This window comes from Oryx dammah, unplaced genomic scaffold, assembly GCF_014754425.2.
Source record: "Oryx dammah isolate SB20612 unplaced genomic scaffold, SCBI_Odam_1.1 HiC_scaffold_13, whole genome shotgun sequence".
Classification (NCBI taxonomy): Eukaryota; Metazoa; Chordata; class Mammalia; order Artiodactyla; family Bovidae; genus Oryx; species Oryx dammah.
Genome location: NW_024070197.1, coordinates 15,808,735 through 15,824,775, shown reverse-complemented (window position 1 = coordinate 15,824,775; position 16,041 = coordinate 15,808,735). Strand labels below are relative to the sequence as shown.

At 51.2% G+C, this 16,041-nt stretch overlaps 1 protein-coding gene across 2 annotated transcripts in view; it reads right to left on the bottom strand.

Annotated features, from left to right (window-relative positions):
* The window catches only part of LOC120872360 (Fc fragment of IgG binding protein), a 41,804-nt gene extending 25,981 nt beyond the window's left edge, over positions 1-15,823 (bottom strand). The window contains exons 1-5 of one of the 2 annotated variants that reach the window (XM_040252641.1): positions 15,522-15,823; positions 12,848-14,095; positions 10,383-10,729; positions 5,383-5,953; positions 2,846-3,450 (exon numbers count right to left, since the gene is read on the bottom strand). In XM_040252641.1, coding sequence (XP_040108575.1) covers positions 2,846-3,450; positions 5,383-5,953; positions 10,383-10,729; positions 12,848-14,095; positions 15,522-15,576 — 2,826 coding nt within the window. In that variant the 5' untranslated portion in view covers positions 15,577-15,823. The remainder of the gene's footprint in view (positions 1-2,845; positions 3,451-5,382; positions 5,954-10,382; positions 10,730-12,847; positions 14,096-15,521) is intronic. The other variant, XM_040252642.1, reaches the window with a different exon arrangement.
* Positions 15,824-16,041: the final 218 nt, after the last annotated feature.

Sequence of the window (16,041 nt, the reverse complement as noted above, 5' to 3'; positions counted from 1 at the left end):
AATATTGGGTCCCAAGCATAAGAGCTTCTATCCCGTGGGTCAGGGTGCACCTCCTTCCCATGTATCTGCACTGATTGTTCACCAACCAGGAAGTGCTCATTGTTCAGAGTTTTTACGGAGGTTACATGACATAGGCAGGGTTGATGAAGTCATCTGCCGCTTGCTTTTCTCTCTCCCCACTGGAGGCCCAGGGTGGGGACTGAAAGTTCCAACCCTCAGTCACCTTGGTTTTCCTGACAGGCAACTGAGCCTTCATTCTGAAGCTACCTAGGGACCTGCCCTGATTCATCTAATTAACAAACTCTGGTATGGTTGAAAGAGGCACTTAATGACGAAGGTACTGGCTTTTTTGATAGTCGCCCAGCTCTCCTAGTTTAGTCTAACTTTAGGGGTTTTTCACTTTGCCAAGAATACCGCCTACCGCTTTTCTCCTGGCTGCTTCCCTTCCATCTTTAGGACTTGACTTAAATCTAAGCCCCTTCCCTAGAACATTCTGCTTAACTTTGGCTCCTGTCCATCTTTGTGCTGGCACCACCTCCCACCTCCCTCACTCAGGCTCCCTGCTGTCTCCCGGAGCGGATCAAGTGCACCCCCACCCCTGGGCCTTTGCACTTGCTGTGACCTCTCCCTGGGATACCTGGGATACCACCCATCACTCTTTATTTAGCCACCTCTACTTCACCTTCTAGGTGTCAGCCTTGATCCAAACTCCTCACAATGAGTGGCCTTAAAGGCCATAGTGTGGTGGCATGCAGGCTCTTAGTTGCGGCATGTGAGACCTAGTTCCCTGCCCAGGGACCAAACCCAGGCAGGCGCCCTGCACTGGAAGCATGGAGCCTTAACTACTGGATCACAAGGGAAGTCCCCATGCAAGCATTTTGACAGTCTCCTGAATTCACCAAGCTCAGCCCAGCCTCAGGGCCTTTGCACTTACTGTACACTCTGCTTGCAACATGCCTACTCTCTCCCGCATCCTCACTCCTGGTCTGGCTCCCTCCCCGTTATCCTTCACATCTCAGTTTAAAATCCAGTCCTCTACCCACCAGGCCCTGCTTGTCCCCTCTCTTCTGACCTCATCTTCCACCATCCTCTCTAGCCTACCTCTCCAGCCTCACTCTCTCAGGTGCAGCCTCTTTGGCTCCATGCTGTTCTTCAGCTCAGTCCAGCCTCAGCCTTGACACCTGTTGTTCCCTCTGCCTGGCAACCACCACTCTTCACCAGGCGGCTTCTTCCTCATCCTTCAGGTTTCAGATTAAATCACAAACCTCCATCATAACCATCCCCGACATCATCCCCTACCTCGCCGTCCCCTCCCTCTCTCCATTCCAGCCCCACTGGCCTCCATGCTGTCCCTCTACCCTTCATGTTTGTTCCTGCCTCAGAGCCTTTGCAACTGCTGTTCCTTCTCCCTGGAACACTCTTCCATCCGCTTCCCTCCCTGCCTGTTCCATCTCTTTATTCAGGAAAAGCAACAGAATGTAGAGGTTAAGAGTATGGACTCTGGTGCCAGACAGCCTGGCTTCATATCCTGGCTCTGCCACTCATTAGCTGTGTGACCTTGAATAGGTGACTTGACTTCTCTGAGCCTCAGTTTTCTCCTCTAACAACACTAGCTATTTCACAGTGTTGTTACAGAGGTTAACAAATGAGTTACTGTACATCAAGCATTTAACACAGAGAAGTAAATTATTCCCAAGTGGCTCCAGGGGTAAAAAATCTGCCTGCCAATGCAAGAGCCTTAAGAGATGCAGGTTAGATCCCTGGGTCGGGACGATCCCCTGGAGAAGGAAGTAGCAACCCGTTCCAGTATTCTTGCTTGGGAAATCCTATGGACAGAGGAGCCTGGTGGGCTATAGTCTACGGGGTCGCAAAGAGTCGGACACGACTGAGTGACTGTAATGCATGTATATCTCTATCTATCTATTTATATGTATATATATTGGCTATTATTGCTCAAGACTCAGCTTAAATGTCATCTCAGATAAGTGAGAATATAAATATTAATATTATGCCTTCTGTTGAGCTACAGTTTCTGTATTCCAAACACTAGGCTTTGTGGGCAGAATCTCCTTTACTCTAAGGCTGTTCTGAGGGTTACAGAAGGTTGAGGCCTGTAAAGGGTTTGGTGCAGTGTCTGGCACATGGAACACTCTCTCGGTTTTCCATTTCCAGTTCATTCTCCTCCCTAAGGCAGGGGCTACTGCCTCAAACTGCTCAATAATAATTATCAACTATCACTGTAAATCTTAAGAAATCCTACTTCTCAATTTTTATCTTTTTTAAAGAGAGAAATTAATGGTTCTTGACTTCTGCTGGGTGGTTGTCTCTTTAAGAACCCTCTGTCCAGAAACCTATGACCTCTGGGCCCATTTGTAAGCACCCCCCACACCTTGCAACCCCTCCCTGCCAACACACTTTTTGTTCCGGACCTTTCAGGTCACCTCACTATCTGAATATCAATTGTCCTCCAGAGAATGCCCAAATCTTTACCTTTGGAGGGTTCATAGCAATAAAACAAAGTCAAAATTTACTGAATACTTGTTGGGTGCCAACGCCTCCTTTACACATTCTGCAAATAACAAATGGCCAAATCTCCACAACCACCTTATAAAGCGACAGCCATTGGGGAGACACCATCTTATTATCCCATTTGTCAGAGGACAAAACTGAGGCTCCAAGAGACAGACACCCAGCTAGGAAGAGACAGCACTGCCCAGCTTGGAGGTGGGGGCAGGCCTAGCTACTGAGCACCAGGTCTTCTAACAGAGCCCCACTCTCCACCAGACCCATCCTTTTTAAGGGGGATTCCGGCCCCTCCAGCCCTCCTCGGGCGCCCCTCGCTCACCAGCACGCGGCCAGGGTACTCCCGGCGCACCGCCACCTTCACGCCGCGGGCCTCGACCCGCACAGCGCGCGTGTAGCTCACGGTCTGGCTGCCCCGATGCTCGTTTTCCACCAGCACCCGGAAGGTTTGCAGCCCTGAGGCCTGGCCGCACGAGCCGGCCAGCAGGTACGTGCAGGTGCCCATGAAGTCGAAGCGTCGGCCATCGAAGCTCACGTAGTGCGGGTCCCCGGACCCCTCGCAGGTTCCGAAGCGGTCGGGGTAACAACCCCGGAGGCCGTTCTGGACGAGGCAGCGCTCGCCCGTTGGGCAGCCCTGCGTGTCGCTGCAGCGCACCTGGCCGGTGGTGGCGTCGCAGGTGCAGCGCCGCTGGCAAGTGTCGTCAGCCCACACCTCCTGGCCAGGCGCGAGTGGGCGGCCCTCGTAGATGCAGCCGCAGGACGAGGCCGCCACACAGGCGCCGCCGCTCTCCACGAAGCCCTCGAGGCACACGCAGCCCTCCACGCACTGGCGCGCCGAGCAGTTGGACGGCGCCGCGTCGGGGTTGCAGGAGGCTTGGCAGGCCGGGGCGCAGAGCTCGTAGCGGCTGTTGGCTGGGCAGGACAGGGCTGCGGGGACAAGGGAGAGTGAGTCAGGCCTGTGGGAACGTGCTAGGTCCTCCCTCCCCAAGCCACTGCGTACCCGCGGCTCCCCATCTTAGTTAATGGCACGCCCATCCTTCTGGGTGCGCAGGCCCCAAATCTGAGATGTAGTTGATTCCCTCCCCTTTATCTGCCGAACAACCAAGTTGTCCGCAAATCCTGTGAGCTCCATCTTCAGGAGCTATCTGGAATCTGACCTTTCCGTGCACCCCAGTCCCCACCCTGGTGCTGTCAGCTCCAGCAGCCTCCTGCCTGGTCTCCCGGCTGCTTCCATCCTACATCTCATCCTGTTCCTCCCCTGCAGCCAGAGGGATCTGTGAACACATGAGTCCCCTGTCCTGCTCAGAGCACTCTGGTGGCTCCATCTTGCTCAGGTTAAAAGCCAGAGTCCTCCTCCCCAGGTTCCGGGGCCTGCCCCCCTCACCTCCTTGTCCTCATCTCCTCCTTTCAGTCTGACTCTGGCTCTCTCCACCCCGCACAGTGGCCTCCTCTCGGGTCCTCACACTCCCCCCGTCCTTTTCCCCTCTGGCTGTACTGTATTAGCCTTTCCTCATTGAAGGCATGCAGTTAAGAGAAGGCTCCTGGAACACAGATGGCCTGGGTTCAAATCCCAGCTCTCCCATTCTTGGCTGTGTGATTATGAGCAGACACCTGCAACCTCTGTGCCTCAGTTTCCCCATCAGTAGAATGGGATAATAATAGTCTCCTCTATGTAGAGACACCCATGCAGAGCATCATTGCTAACTCACTCTGTTGCCTAATCCTGGTCTCTGATCCAAAGGCACCCCCTCACAAAGGTCTTCCCTGAGAACTCTCTTCCTGAGCCTCCCATTTACTCTTATCCCATGAACTCTGTTTCTTTTGCTCTCTGAAGATATTCCACAGTTTACGGCTTACTGTCTCTCTCCCCCACTAGGACTATAAATTCTGTGAGAGTGGGGACCTGACCTGTCTCAAACATGGTGGAATCTCCGGCACCAAGGACAGGGCCTGGCCCACAGGAGATGCCCAGGAAGTGCTGTGAAAAGTAAATGAATGCACTGGTTCCTCTTTTGCACCAGGCATTGGGAAACTCAGTGGTGGTGGTTGTGCTGGTGGTGATGGTGGTATTTACTGGGCAGTGAGGACAGAGCAGTGACCAAGACAAACCCCAATGGCCCCAGTGTCTCCCTCAGACTTACGCCTCTCCAGAGTCCCTGTCTCAAGTCCTGAACCTGGAAGCCTTCTCCCCCTTCCTGCCCTGGGCTTTCTGTCTCCTAAACATTTCTCTGGGAGCCTCACGATGGCAGAGACAAGTGTGTGTTGGTCCCCACTATGGCCATCACCAACAGAGGGGTGGAGCCAGATAGGGGTTTAGGGGATGCATGAATGAATGAATGGATATATAAGTGAATGAGTGATTCAGTGAATGGATACCTGGCTATGGAGCTTGGACTTTATCCAGAAGATGTCGGCGAGTCATGGAAGGGTTATAAGTGAAGTGATAGTCACGTGTCTGCTTTGGGACACCTCATGCCAAGCCTTTGTACATGTCCTTCTCTCATCTTGGAGCCCATTTCTTGCCCCCTGCTTTCCCATCTAGTTCTAATCCTTTCTACAGGCTTCAGATTGGGCATCCCTTTCTCTAGGAGAGCCTCCTTCACCCCACAGGCTGAGTCAGGAAGCTTCTCTGTCTCACATAGTCCCTCTGAACTTCCCTCATCCCAGCCCTGACCACTCTGGACCATCACTGTCTAGTGATGTATCTGCTTCAACTTTAGGCTCACTGTGGGCAGAGCCTGGCCATCTGGCCATTGCTGTGTTCCCCAGTTCCAGGCTGGACCACAGTCGGTGCTCAGATGCAGGGGGCACCCCTGCCTCCTACCATATGCTCCCAGCCCCCACCAGGGTATCACTCACGGCAGTTGGCTGACGACCTCCAGTTCCCAACAGAGATGCCAAGCTCCAGACAGGCCTGGGTATAGGCACTGAGGCCACGGCACAAGCTGGCTCGGTCCCCGTTGACCACACACAGGTCATATACACATTCCTTCAGGAAGGGCTGGGGGTCCAGGGCCTCATGACAGACAGCGAAGGGGCCATTGAGCTGGGTCAGCATGCCACAGAAATGACTGCCCTCATAGAGCTGGGCCTGGTCTGTGGTGCAGGCAGGACAGTTTTCTTGACAGCCATCCTCACAGAGGTAGTCTCCATCATCCAGCTTCCAGCTGCTGGCAAACTCCACAGCATCGGGAGCCTGCTCTGAGTCAGGTGTAAGGAAGTCATCAGTGGGGTCACCATTATAGTTGCCACACAGTCCACGCACCTGACCCTGAAAGCGCGCAGGCAGGCTGAGTGCCAGCTGGGCATCCCAGTCGTAGCTGACCACCAGCCCAAAATCCAGCTCCACCACGGCCCGTGTCCCACTCTGGTACACTCGCAGGCGTCCCTCATACAGGGAGGCAGGCAGGCGTGAGCGCTGGTTGTCGATCTGAGGAGGGAATGAGGAGGGGAGGGTCAGATCCCCGTGTGGTCTGGCCTTCAGCCCCTTATCTCCCCCCACGCGTGTCCTTCCTCTAGCCACATGGGGATTCCTCCCTCCTGTTAGTGCCACTGATCAAGCTTCAGGATCTGTGCTCCTGCCCTTTCCTTGGCCCAAAAGTTTCTTTTCCTAGAAATACACATGGCTCACTCCCTTGCCTCTTACAAAGACTTTGCTCAAAAGTCACCATCTCAGGGAGGCCATCCCTGACTACCCTATTTTATATGGCAACTCTTCCTTAGTCCCTGTTCCCCTTCTCTGCTCTATTTTTCCCTCTAGTGTCTAACTTTCTAAAATGCCATCTGCAACAACTATCTGATGTTTATTGCTGTTTAGTCACTAAGTCATGTCCAACTCATTGCAACCCCATGGACTATAGCCCACCAGGCTCCTCTGTCCACAGGATTTCCCAGGCAAGAATACTGGAGTGGGTTGCCATTTCCTCCTCCAGGGGATCTTCCCAACTCAGGGATCGAACTCACATCTCCTGCCTTTGCAGGCGAGTTTTCTACCACTGAGCCACCAGAGAAGCGCTAATCTGAAGTTTATCGTCTCTAATTTGACTAGACTGTCAGCTCCACAGGACAGGGGTTTTGGTCTCCTTCAATCACTGCTTCATCTCCAGATACTAGAACAGTACCTAGCAGAATAGCAGGCGCTCGGTAAGTGGATTAGGCACTGCTGTATTAAGTAAACACTCACCGGGCACTGGGCCTGGCCCTGGCCTGGGAGAACCCTGGAGATACACTGATGACCAGATCCCATTCCACTGGGGGAGACAGACCTGTCACTAGACGATGACAGATCAGAGTGGTCAGGGCTGGGACGATGGAGGAATAAGAGGCTGCAGGAGCCTAGCAAAAGGACCAGACCTAAATTTTCAGGTCAGGAGAGGCGTCCTGGAGGAAGGGACACTGAACTGAGCTGTAAAGGACCAGGGAGAGAGAGAGCCACAAAAACCAGGAGGGAGAGAGGTGTTCCTTTGCAAATGTCCTTAGTGGAGACAGAGAGTCCAGCTGGGAGATAAGGAGTGTATTCTCTCTGTCCCCAGGACCATCTTCCTCTTCCTGAGCATCTCTTTCTGATTCTTTCTTCACACAGACTTGTCTTAGCCAAGTAGATGGAGTGTAAAAAAAGGAGTCACAGACAGAGAGGACAGCATGAGCAAGGTCAAAGGTAAGACATCATTCATTCAGTCAGCGATGCCTCCCTGAGTCTTCCTGTGTGTCCAAGTCTATGTCAGGCAGTGACTGAGACAGCCCACATTCACAGGCTCTCAGTCCAGGGACCACGGTCCAAATCCATCTCTTGCTTAAGACCAGGGGTCTTCATTTTTACATGACACAAGTAGTATTTGTTCAGTACAGAAAACTTACAAAGTACACATGATCAAAAATGAGAAAACAGAAAACCACCTATATTGCTACAGACTCACACACATATATTTATGCATCGTGCAAGTTTCTTTTTCTACCTTTAAATACATTTTTAAAAAATAATGAGCCCATCTGAAGTCACCATTTCATGAACCCCTATTGTCTCTAAAATAGTCTTGTGGGCATCCTAGCATCATTCTACCTGTAACTCTAAACCTTTGCTAAGTCACTGACCTCTGTAAAGATCTGACAAAGTAATAGTTCATCTCTCTGAAAAACTACACAGCATATGCCAGATCCTGGACGTAAGTTCAAGGGATCTGAGGTCCCCCTGAATTTGTGCTCAACCTATCTAGACCTCAAAAACACCTGCTTTAATCCACATGCTTATTGATCTCACAGATCCACCTGCACGCTCACAAGATGAGAGAAGTATAAGAATATTCATGGGGACTTCCTGGCTGTCCAGTAGTTAAAAGTCCATACTTCTAATGCAGAGGGCGCAGGTTTGATCCCTGACTGGGGAACTAAGACCCCACATGCCTCTCGGCCAAATAAATAAATTTTATAAAAGAGATCTCCATTGAAAACTCTAACTTAAAAAAAAGAATATTCAGGGTAGTACTACTCACCATCATGAACACAGCATCCAATCACAGGAGCCTGAGCTAAAGGAACCATGATGAATTCAGCCAATGGCAGGCTGTGCAGCTAATAGAAAGGAAAGAGGAGGCTCCCTCCCCACTGATAAGGAAACAGCTCCAGAATGCACTGTTCAGGGCAAAAAGTCAAGTGCAGAACAGAGCCCATGTACAGTACTGTTTGCTAACAAAGGGGATAGGTAAGAATGTATGTCTATATTTACTTGTATTGGCATAAAGAAACCCTAGATGAACACTCAAGAAATCAGTAAAAGTCATTATCTGTGGGGAACAGGGGAAAGCAGGTGGAGATGGGGGTAAAGTAGTCTTGTTTTGAGCTGTGAATGCTTTGTCTATTAAAAAATTAATTACAGCAACAGGGAAGAACTTTGAAACTATTATGCTGAGCTTAAAGAAGCCTTCCACAAAAGGCTTCTTGCACTGGCTGATTCTGTTACTATCAAGTTCTTGAACCAGCAAAAGTAACCTCTGGTGGAGAAAAGTTAGAACTATGATTGCCTGCAAGCGTGGGTTGGCCATTGTTTGAGAAGGGACATGAGGGAATTTTTCAGAGGGATGAAAACTTTCTATACCTTGACAGAACTTAGATGTGCACATTTATCAAAACTCAGTGTACCATCCACTTAAGATGTGTGGATTTAATTATGTTTAAATTTTATCTCAAAGGTAAACAAAAGTGTAAAAATATTATATTCTAGTTAATGGTATACATGTTGAAATCTCTAGGGATGAAGTGTGTTGATGTCTAGAACTTACTTTCAAGTGCAAAAGAACAAATTTGAGTCAGTTGTAGTGAGAAGGATGAACCTGGAGCCTGTTATACAGAGTGAAGTAAGTCAAGAAAAACAAATATCATCTATTAAAGCATATATATGGAATCTGGAAAAACAGTAGGGATGAACCTAATTGCAGTGAAGGAATGGAGATAACAGACATAGAGAACAGACTTGTGGGCACAGTGGGGGAAGGGAGGGTGGGATCAACTGAGAAAGTATCATTGACCTATATATACTCAGTTCAGTTCAGTCGCTCAGTCGTGCCCGAGTCTTTGTGACCCCATGAATTGCAGCACGCCAGGCCTCCCTGTCCATCACCAACTCCCGGAGTTCACTCAGACTCACGTCCATCGAGTCGGTGATGCCATCCGGCCATCTCATCCTCTGTCGTCCCCTTCTCCTCCTGCCCCCAATCCCTCCCAGCATCAGAGTCTTTTCCAATGAGGCAACTCTTCGCATGCGAAACAGGCAGCTGGTGAGAAGCTGCTGTGTAGCACAGGGAGCCCAGCCTGGCACTCTGTGATAGCCTAGAGGGGTGGGATTGTGGGGGCAGCGGTGAAAGGCTCGAGGGGGAAGGATTATATATACAAATGTCTATGTATATATACATAGACATATAGTTTTGACTGATTTATCATGTTATACAGCAGAAACAAACACAACATTGTAAAGCAATTATCCTTCAATTAAAAATAATTTAAAAATTAAGTGAATAAAAAGAGGGATTGTTGAGTGGACAGAGGGGTAGGCAGATGATAGACGTGTGATGAACTAAGAGGAGTAAAATGTTTAGAATCTAGGCAACTGGCAAATGAGTGTTCACTGTACAACGATTTCAATCTTTCTGGATGTTTAAGCATGTTCATAGCAATACAGTAGGAAAAAAAAATCACTACTCATTCATTTTCCTATTATTAGATTGCTGTTATTTATATTGGCTGAGTAGCGATCCATTTACCAGAGGCAGAAAGGCCTAGAGGTTAAGGTGGAGGCTTGGGAGCCACCCTGCTGGTGTTCCCAGCTCCATCTCTTACTAGCCTGAAGCTCTTGAGTAGTCATTCATTGCCCTGGACCTCCGTTTCCTCATCAAAAAGTGTTAATAGTGCCTACCTTCATAGATGGCTGTTAGCTTTAAATCCATTAATACAATAGAAAGTGCGAAGAAACAAACCCAGCACATAGTAGGTACTCACTAAAATTTTAGGGTTTGGTCACTTAAGAAATTCCTATTGTTGGATATTTGTCTTCTTTCTATCCCCCACCCTCATTGCCTTTTTGATATAATAATATAAACACATTGGTATAAACCTGTTTTTCTAACCATATCTCTGAGCATTCTTAAAACTTTTAGAAATCGAATTGCTGAACAAAAGGAGTTAAGCTTCTGCCACTGATTTTCAAATCCCCCTCCCCCAGCCCCCACGCCCTTGGCCCACTTCTCTGCACCCTCCACCCCACGGCAAAGAGCTTGGGTCTGGGGTCTGACACCCAGACATTGCCTCCTCCATCTGACTGGCAGGTGGCTCCTGGGTATTAAACTCTGAGGCCTCCTCTGGATCCTTACCCGGGCGAAGCCGACTTCCCCGCGGGCCAGTGACACCGCATGGCCGTAGGCGCGCACGGTCACCAAGCCCACGTAAGAGACACGGCGGCTGCCTCGGTGCTCGTTCTTGGCGTCGACGCTGAAGGCAGGCAGGCTCTTATCATCACTCTGCAGCTCCGCCAGCGAGTACAAGCATGTGCCCATCATGTCGTAGTAGCGGCCGTCGAAGGTGGTGTAATGGGGGTCACCCTGGGCACGGCAGGTAGCCACGGAGGCCATGCACCTGGCCTGCCCATTTACCACCTTGCAGAGCTGCCTGGCAGCGCACTGCTTGCCTTCACAGGGGGTGTTCTCCAGCGTCCGCTGGGCTGGGGAGGGAAGGGGGATGGCCACAGAGAAAGAATCAGGAGTGTCCACCCCAGTGGGAATCCTGGAGTTCTCCCACCCTGGGGAGTTTGAGTGGTTGACTCCCAGCCGCCCATTCAAGAAGTGGGGAGACTAAAGTCTGGAATCTTACAGGGAGAGAGCAGCTCGGGCTTGATTGTTCCTAGGTTTGGTGGTTCCCCAGTTTAATATGGCTCAGCCCCGAGGAACTGGAAGGTTGGTGAAGAGCCAGGGGCAGGGACAATCACGGAAAGGCCTTTATTTTTGCTTTTTCTCTCTGTTTCCCCCCTCCTCTACTTTCCCACTCAGGGTAAAAGACTAAGGGATCCTTTTTTAAAGATAGGAAGTGGGGACTTCCCTGGTGGTCCAGTGGCTAAGACTCCTTCCTTCCAAGGCAGGGGACTCAGGTTTGATCCCTGGTCAGGAAACTAAAGTCCCACATGCTGTGCGGTGTGGCCAAAAAATAAAAATAAAATAAAGATAGAAAATGGAAAACAGAAACTGTTCAACAGAATGGAAATGGCAGAGTTAGGTTGCCTATGTTAGAATCTCGGCACAACTAATTACCTGTGTGACACTAGAAAGTAATTTAAAATTCTCTGTGCCTCAGTTTCCTCACTTGTGACATGGGGGTGATAGTAATACCTTCTTCACAGGGACAGTTGGGGAGGGGAGAGTGGCCAGGTTTAAATAAGCTAAAACATAAGTTAGGATTTGGAACTGATCCCAGGTGTTATTGAGGTTATTATCTGTTATAAACATTCACCTATCTTTTCCCCATTACTAGTCAAGCCTAAAGTGGCCCTTTGCAGCTGAGTGGCTTCCAGGCCCTGGAGGGTGGACAGGAGTGCTGGGAACCCGTGTCTAGGATCCTTGCTTCAGGATGGGGACCCACACAGGAAGAAGCAGCTCTTCCAACCCTGCCCCCTGGTCTTCAAAAGCTCTTGCCCTCTGACTGCTCACAATAATGGCTCACCCTTACGTGGCCCTGCTCACTAGCCCAATACCCCCTAAAGGCTCCACCGATGTTAACTTATTGCACTGTCACTTCACAATCCCGTGAGGGGTGCAGGCATTCTTCCCATTTTGCAGAGGTGGAAACAGGTCCACAGAGGTGAAGTCACAAGCCCCAGGTCACACAGGCAGAGGTGGGATCTGAACCTGGGAGGTCTGGCTTCAGCATCCATGCCCTCAAACGCTGCACTGCCTGGTGGCCACTCCTTGACAGGCTGGGCCCCCAAGCACACACAGGGCCGGGTCCTAGAAATGAACTATGTTAACACATACAAGGCCCCTAGAGTGGTCCCTGGTATTTTAAGAAATACTCCCCCCATGGTATCCATCATTATATTAATACTTTTAGACCTCCTGAGTTTGGCATTCATATATGAGGTGTGTGTGTGAGGGAGGGAGTTAGTAACTGGTATAGTTGTAGCTTCCCAGAGGGGCTCAGAGGTGAAGAATCCACCTGCCAATGCAAGAGATGCCGGAGATGAGGGTTCAGTCCCTGGGTCAGGAAGATCCCCTGGAGAAGGAGGAAATGGCAACCCACTCCAGTATTCCTGTCAGGAAAATCCATGGGGTTGCAAAGAGTCAGGCATGACTGAGTGACTGAACACACACATAGTTGTCTATCAGTTGCTAGAATAACAAAATATTTTCAAGCTGGTTGGTAAGAAACTGCTGACCTGATCCCAGCTCCTAAAGATCCCTTCCTCTTGGCACCCTGGCTCTCTCCAGACCCCCTCCCTCCACAAAAGCAATAGACAAAGGGCTGATGCCAGATACCCTGTGGGCTTCTAGAACCCTGCTGCAGAGCTGTGTCTGGTATCTCTGCAGACTGGTTGGGACCCTGGGTTGTGCCAGTTGCTAAACATTTAGAGAATTGCTTCTGTGGTAGGGTGGTGGGAAGAGGACAGGGAGGGCCTGGGAAGGCTTAAGGAAAGGAAGGATGGCAGGGAGGATTCAGGTAAGTGGGAGGCAGCCCAGCTGACCCAGAAACCACAGATGAGCACAGAGAGGATGGGAAAGGGGAAAAGGCAGGAGAGTTGGCAAAGGGGTTACCATCTGGACAGGGTCAGAGGTCGTTTTTTGTCACTCACTCCGGCCACAGGCAGCTGCTGTCCCGAAGCTCACGTCTTGGTCTAGCCCGAAGATGAGCAGCCCAAAGCTGGTAGAGGCCTCGACCACATGGATACTGTCAGTTGTGCCAAAGTCCAATTCGGCATATGAGAACTCACTGCCTGGCACAGCGGCCCAGGAGAGTTTGGCCCCTAGCCTCTGCCCATCCATGGTCAGCTCGTCAGCAGCCTTGGTTGGTGCCACCACCAGGGCCACACCCTTAGAGCCTGGCACGCTCCTCACCACGTAGGCAGGGCAGTAGGCTGCCACGTCTGGGATCAGGACCAGGTGGGGGTCATAGGTCTGTCCATCTTTGGTGGTACCCGCACCAAACATCAGGACTTGGATGCCCACGTCTGCAGACAGGTAGAGTGGCCGGGACTGCTGGATCTCAAACTCTGCCACCTTGCCTGCCTGGAGCCGCTGGGAGCGAGTGGTGCCCCCCAGGTGGTAGGTCAGCTTTGTGGCCTGGCTGGCCATGACGTAGACCACATCGTGCTGGCTGTGGAAGGACAGAGGGGGCACCACATAGCGGGTGCCCCAGGCAGATGTGGGTAGCAGCTGCTCTACCACATGGTTGCAGTTCGAGTTTTTCTGGGCACAGCTGTGGCCGGAGAGGACAGCCACCGGGCTGCTGGCGGTGACCTTTGACCCCGAGAGGTTAGCTGTGCTCTGTACCTGGGCCACCTGGTAGGGGTCGAGGGTCACACTCAGGACACGACCCGCTGCGTAGGACTTGCCCTTGAATGTCACCGACCCCTTCAGCTGTATACTGACAGAGGCACCAGCTGCACCCGCCACCACAGCAAACTCCTTGAGGTTCTTGGATGAAGGGCTGGAGGGCGTGAGCACAAAGTACTCTGTGCCCAGAGCATGGACAGGCCTCAGCAGTGTCACATCCGCCGTGTAGGGCTTAGCATTTACCGCCTGCACTGAGATGGCATGGTCAGCGCGGACCACCACCGCATGCTGGAAGGTATTGCTGCCGACCATCTCAGCCTTGGCGCTGATGTTGACCAAGACTGACTGCCCTGGCCTGACAGTGACCTTCTGTGTGGTGCCATCTGCCCGGCTGAGGATGGAGACTGAGGTGAGGCTGTCCGACAGACTGGAGAGGAGCAGGAAGAGATAGGCCTTGCTGTAGTCCTGATTATAGTTCTGCAGGAAGGCCGTGAGGAATTCCTCACCCCCGCTGCTCTGGGGGTCCACTGAGGCCTCCTGGGTCAACCCTGGGGTGAGAAAATGCAGTCGTGGGTCTTGCTTTATCCAATCCCCCTTACCCCTGTCAGAGAAGCAGCCTCCTACCCTGTGCCTGGCTCGCAGGTTGAAATACTAACATGAGTTTCTGTTTTCTCTTCTTCTCTCTCCTTTCCCCTTAGTCACGCAGTGGTCACCTACCAACATTTTTGGCTTTTGCCTTCCAGAAGCCTGAACACTTCAGACAGGGCTCTCAGGCTCAAATGCTGATGGGCCCAACGAGAGACGTAAATGTGTGAAACAGAAGGGGCAGACTGTGTGGCTAGAGCATTCATGTGCCATACGCATTGCTACTGGCTTGAATCTGTTGTGATTATGATGTCTTATAGGTTCTCCCTTAAAAATGTCAGACCTTACCATTTTTCAGGAGAAATTGGAGAGTTGAATTTCCGTGTGAAATTTCCAATCCAAAATTGTTTTAAGCAAGCAGCATGGGGACGTCCCTGGTGGCTAAGACTCCGAGCTTCCAGTTCACGGAGCCTGGGTTCAGCCTCTAGTCAGGGAACTAGATTCCATATGCTGGAACTAAAAGTTCAAGTGCTGCAACTAAAGATCCCACTTGCTGCAACTAAGACCCGGTGTAGCCAAACAAATAAATAAAACAAATATTGCACTATGGGGCCCAACCTCAGGTGCCAGTTTGTGATTTCTGTCTTCACAGGATGAAGCATGTGTGTGAAGGGTAAAAGGGGATTATGAGAGTATGGACAAAATGTCTCCTAGCAATAGAGAGGAGTGGGCACTTTTCAACACCTCCATCAAGGAAGAGATCCTCCAGGGCTGAGAGGAGAGGGGGAGAGGAAGAGAGAGATCACTCTATGGGGTCTTAGTGTTGTGGGGGGTTACAGAGGGACAGCCTGCTGAATAAGGGGAGCCTTGAAGAACATCCCAGTGTCCTACAAGGCCAGGGTATCAGGGGGATGAATGCAACTACAGTAACCTAAATAGATGTTGACTGGTAACTAGAGGCCCCAGATGTCCCATCCATCCCCCGAACTTTGGCTTTATATAAGACTCTAGTCCTGGCAAAGCCCTAGAGAATTAGGCACCAAGACCCCCAAAAATGATGTTAGTGAAATTTTCCATCACCTCAATGGAATGAGGCTCTAAGTCAAAACTTGAGTTGAGCTGCAGAAAACCAAGAAAGTAGCACTTCTTACCTACTTGAATTCAGGGACTAAAGTTTTTACCTGCTTCCCTCCAGAACTGACAGAGGATGGGTGAATTCCACCACATTTCTCTGCCCGACTTAACGGGCCTCTCTCCCAATCTCAGCTAGCCTGAGGTCGCACTGGGAGATGGGTTTGCAGGGGTGGCTCCAGTGGAGGGTGCTGACCCAGGCAGGCAGAGTTCTTCAGTCTGGAACCAGGACATAGATGGGATTTTGGTCTAACTTACCCCACAGGAGGGTTGCTCCAGCCCAAAGCATCCACCAGCTCCGCAGGGAACCCATGTCTGCAGTGGGAGAAGAGAGGGGGTCATGGGAGGGGGATTGTCCCCCTGTCAGAGGACAAAAGTGCCTTGTCTCTAGACAAGGGCTACCTGGGCACCAGGAAGGCTGAGGTGGGCTGAGTCAAGGGCCAACGTATGTATAATGGGAGTTGGACATCTGGTGGGTCTGGGGGTTGGGCAGGGAGGGCAGGACAGGAGTTGGATGTCCTGTGGGTCTGGTAGTGGGTGGGATAGGGAAGCCTGGAGTCAGGGGCAAGGGTAGGGGACCTGATGTCCCTCTTCTAAAGGTGGCGCAGCCTCTCTCACCTGCAGGTTCCTGGAGCTGCGGGAATGGCATCTGGGCTGGCCTATATAGTGCAGTCTCTTAATTCCTCAGGCCACACCCTGGGCCACCTGCCACGCAGATGGTGCCAACTTCATGGAGGAGGCTGCTGACCCCAGGGTCAGCTGGAATGGGCACCCTGGA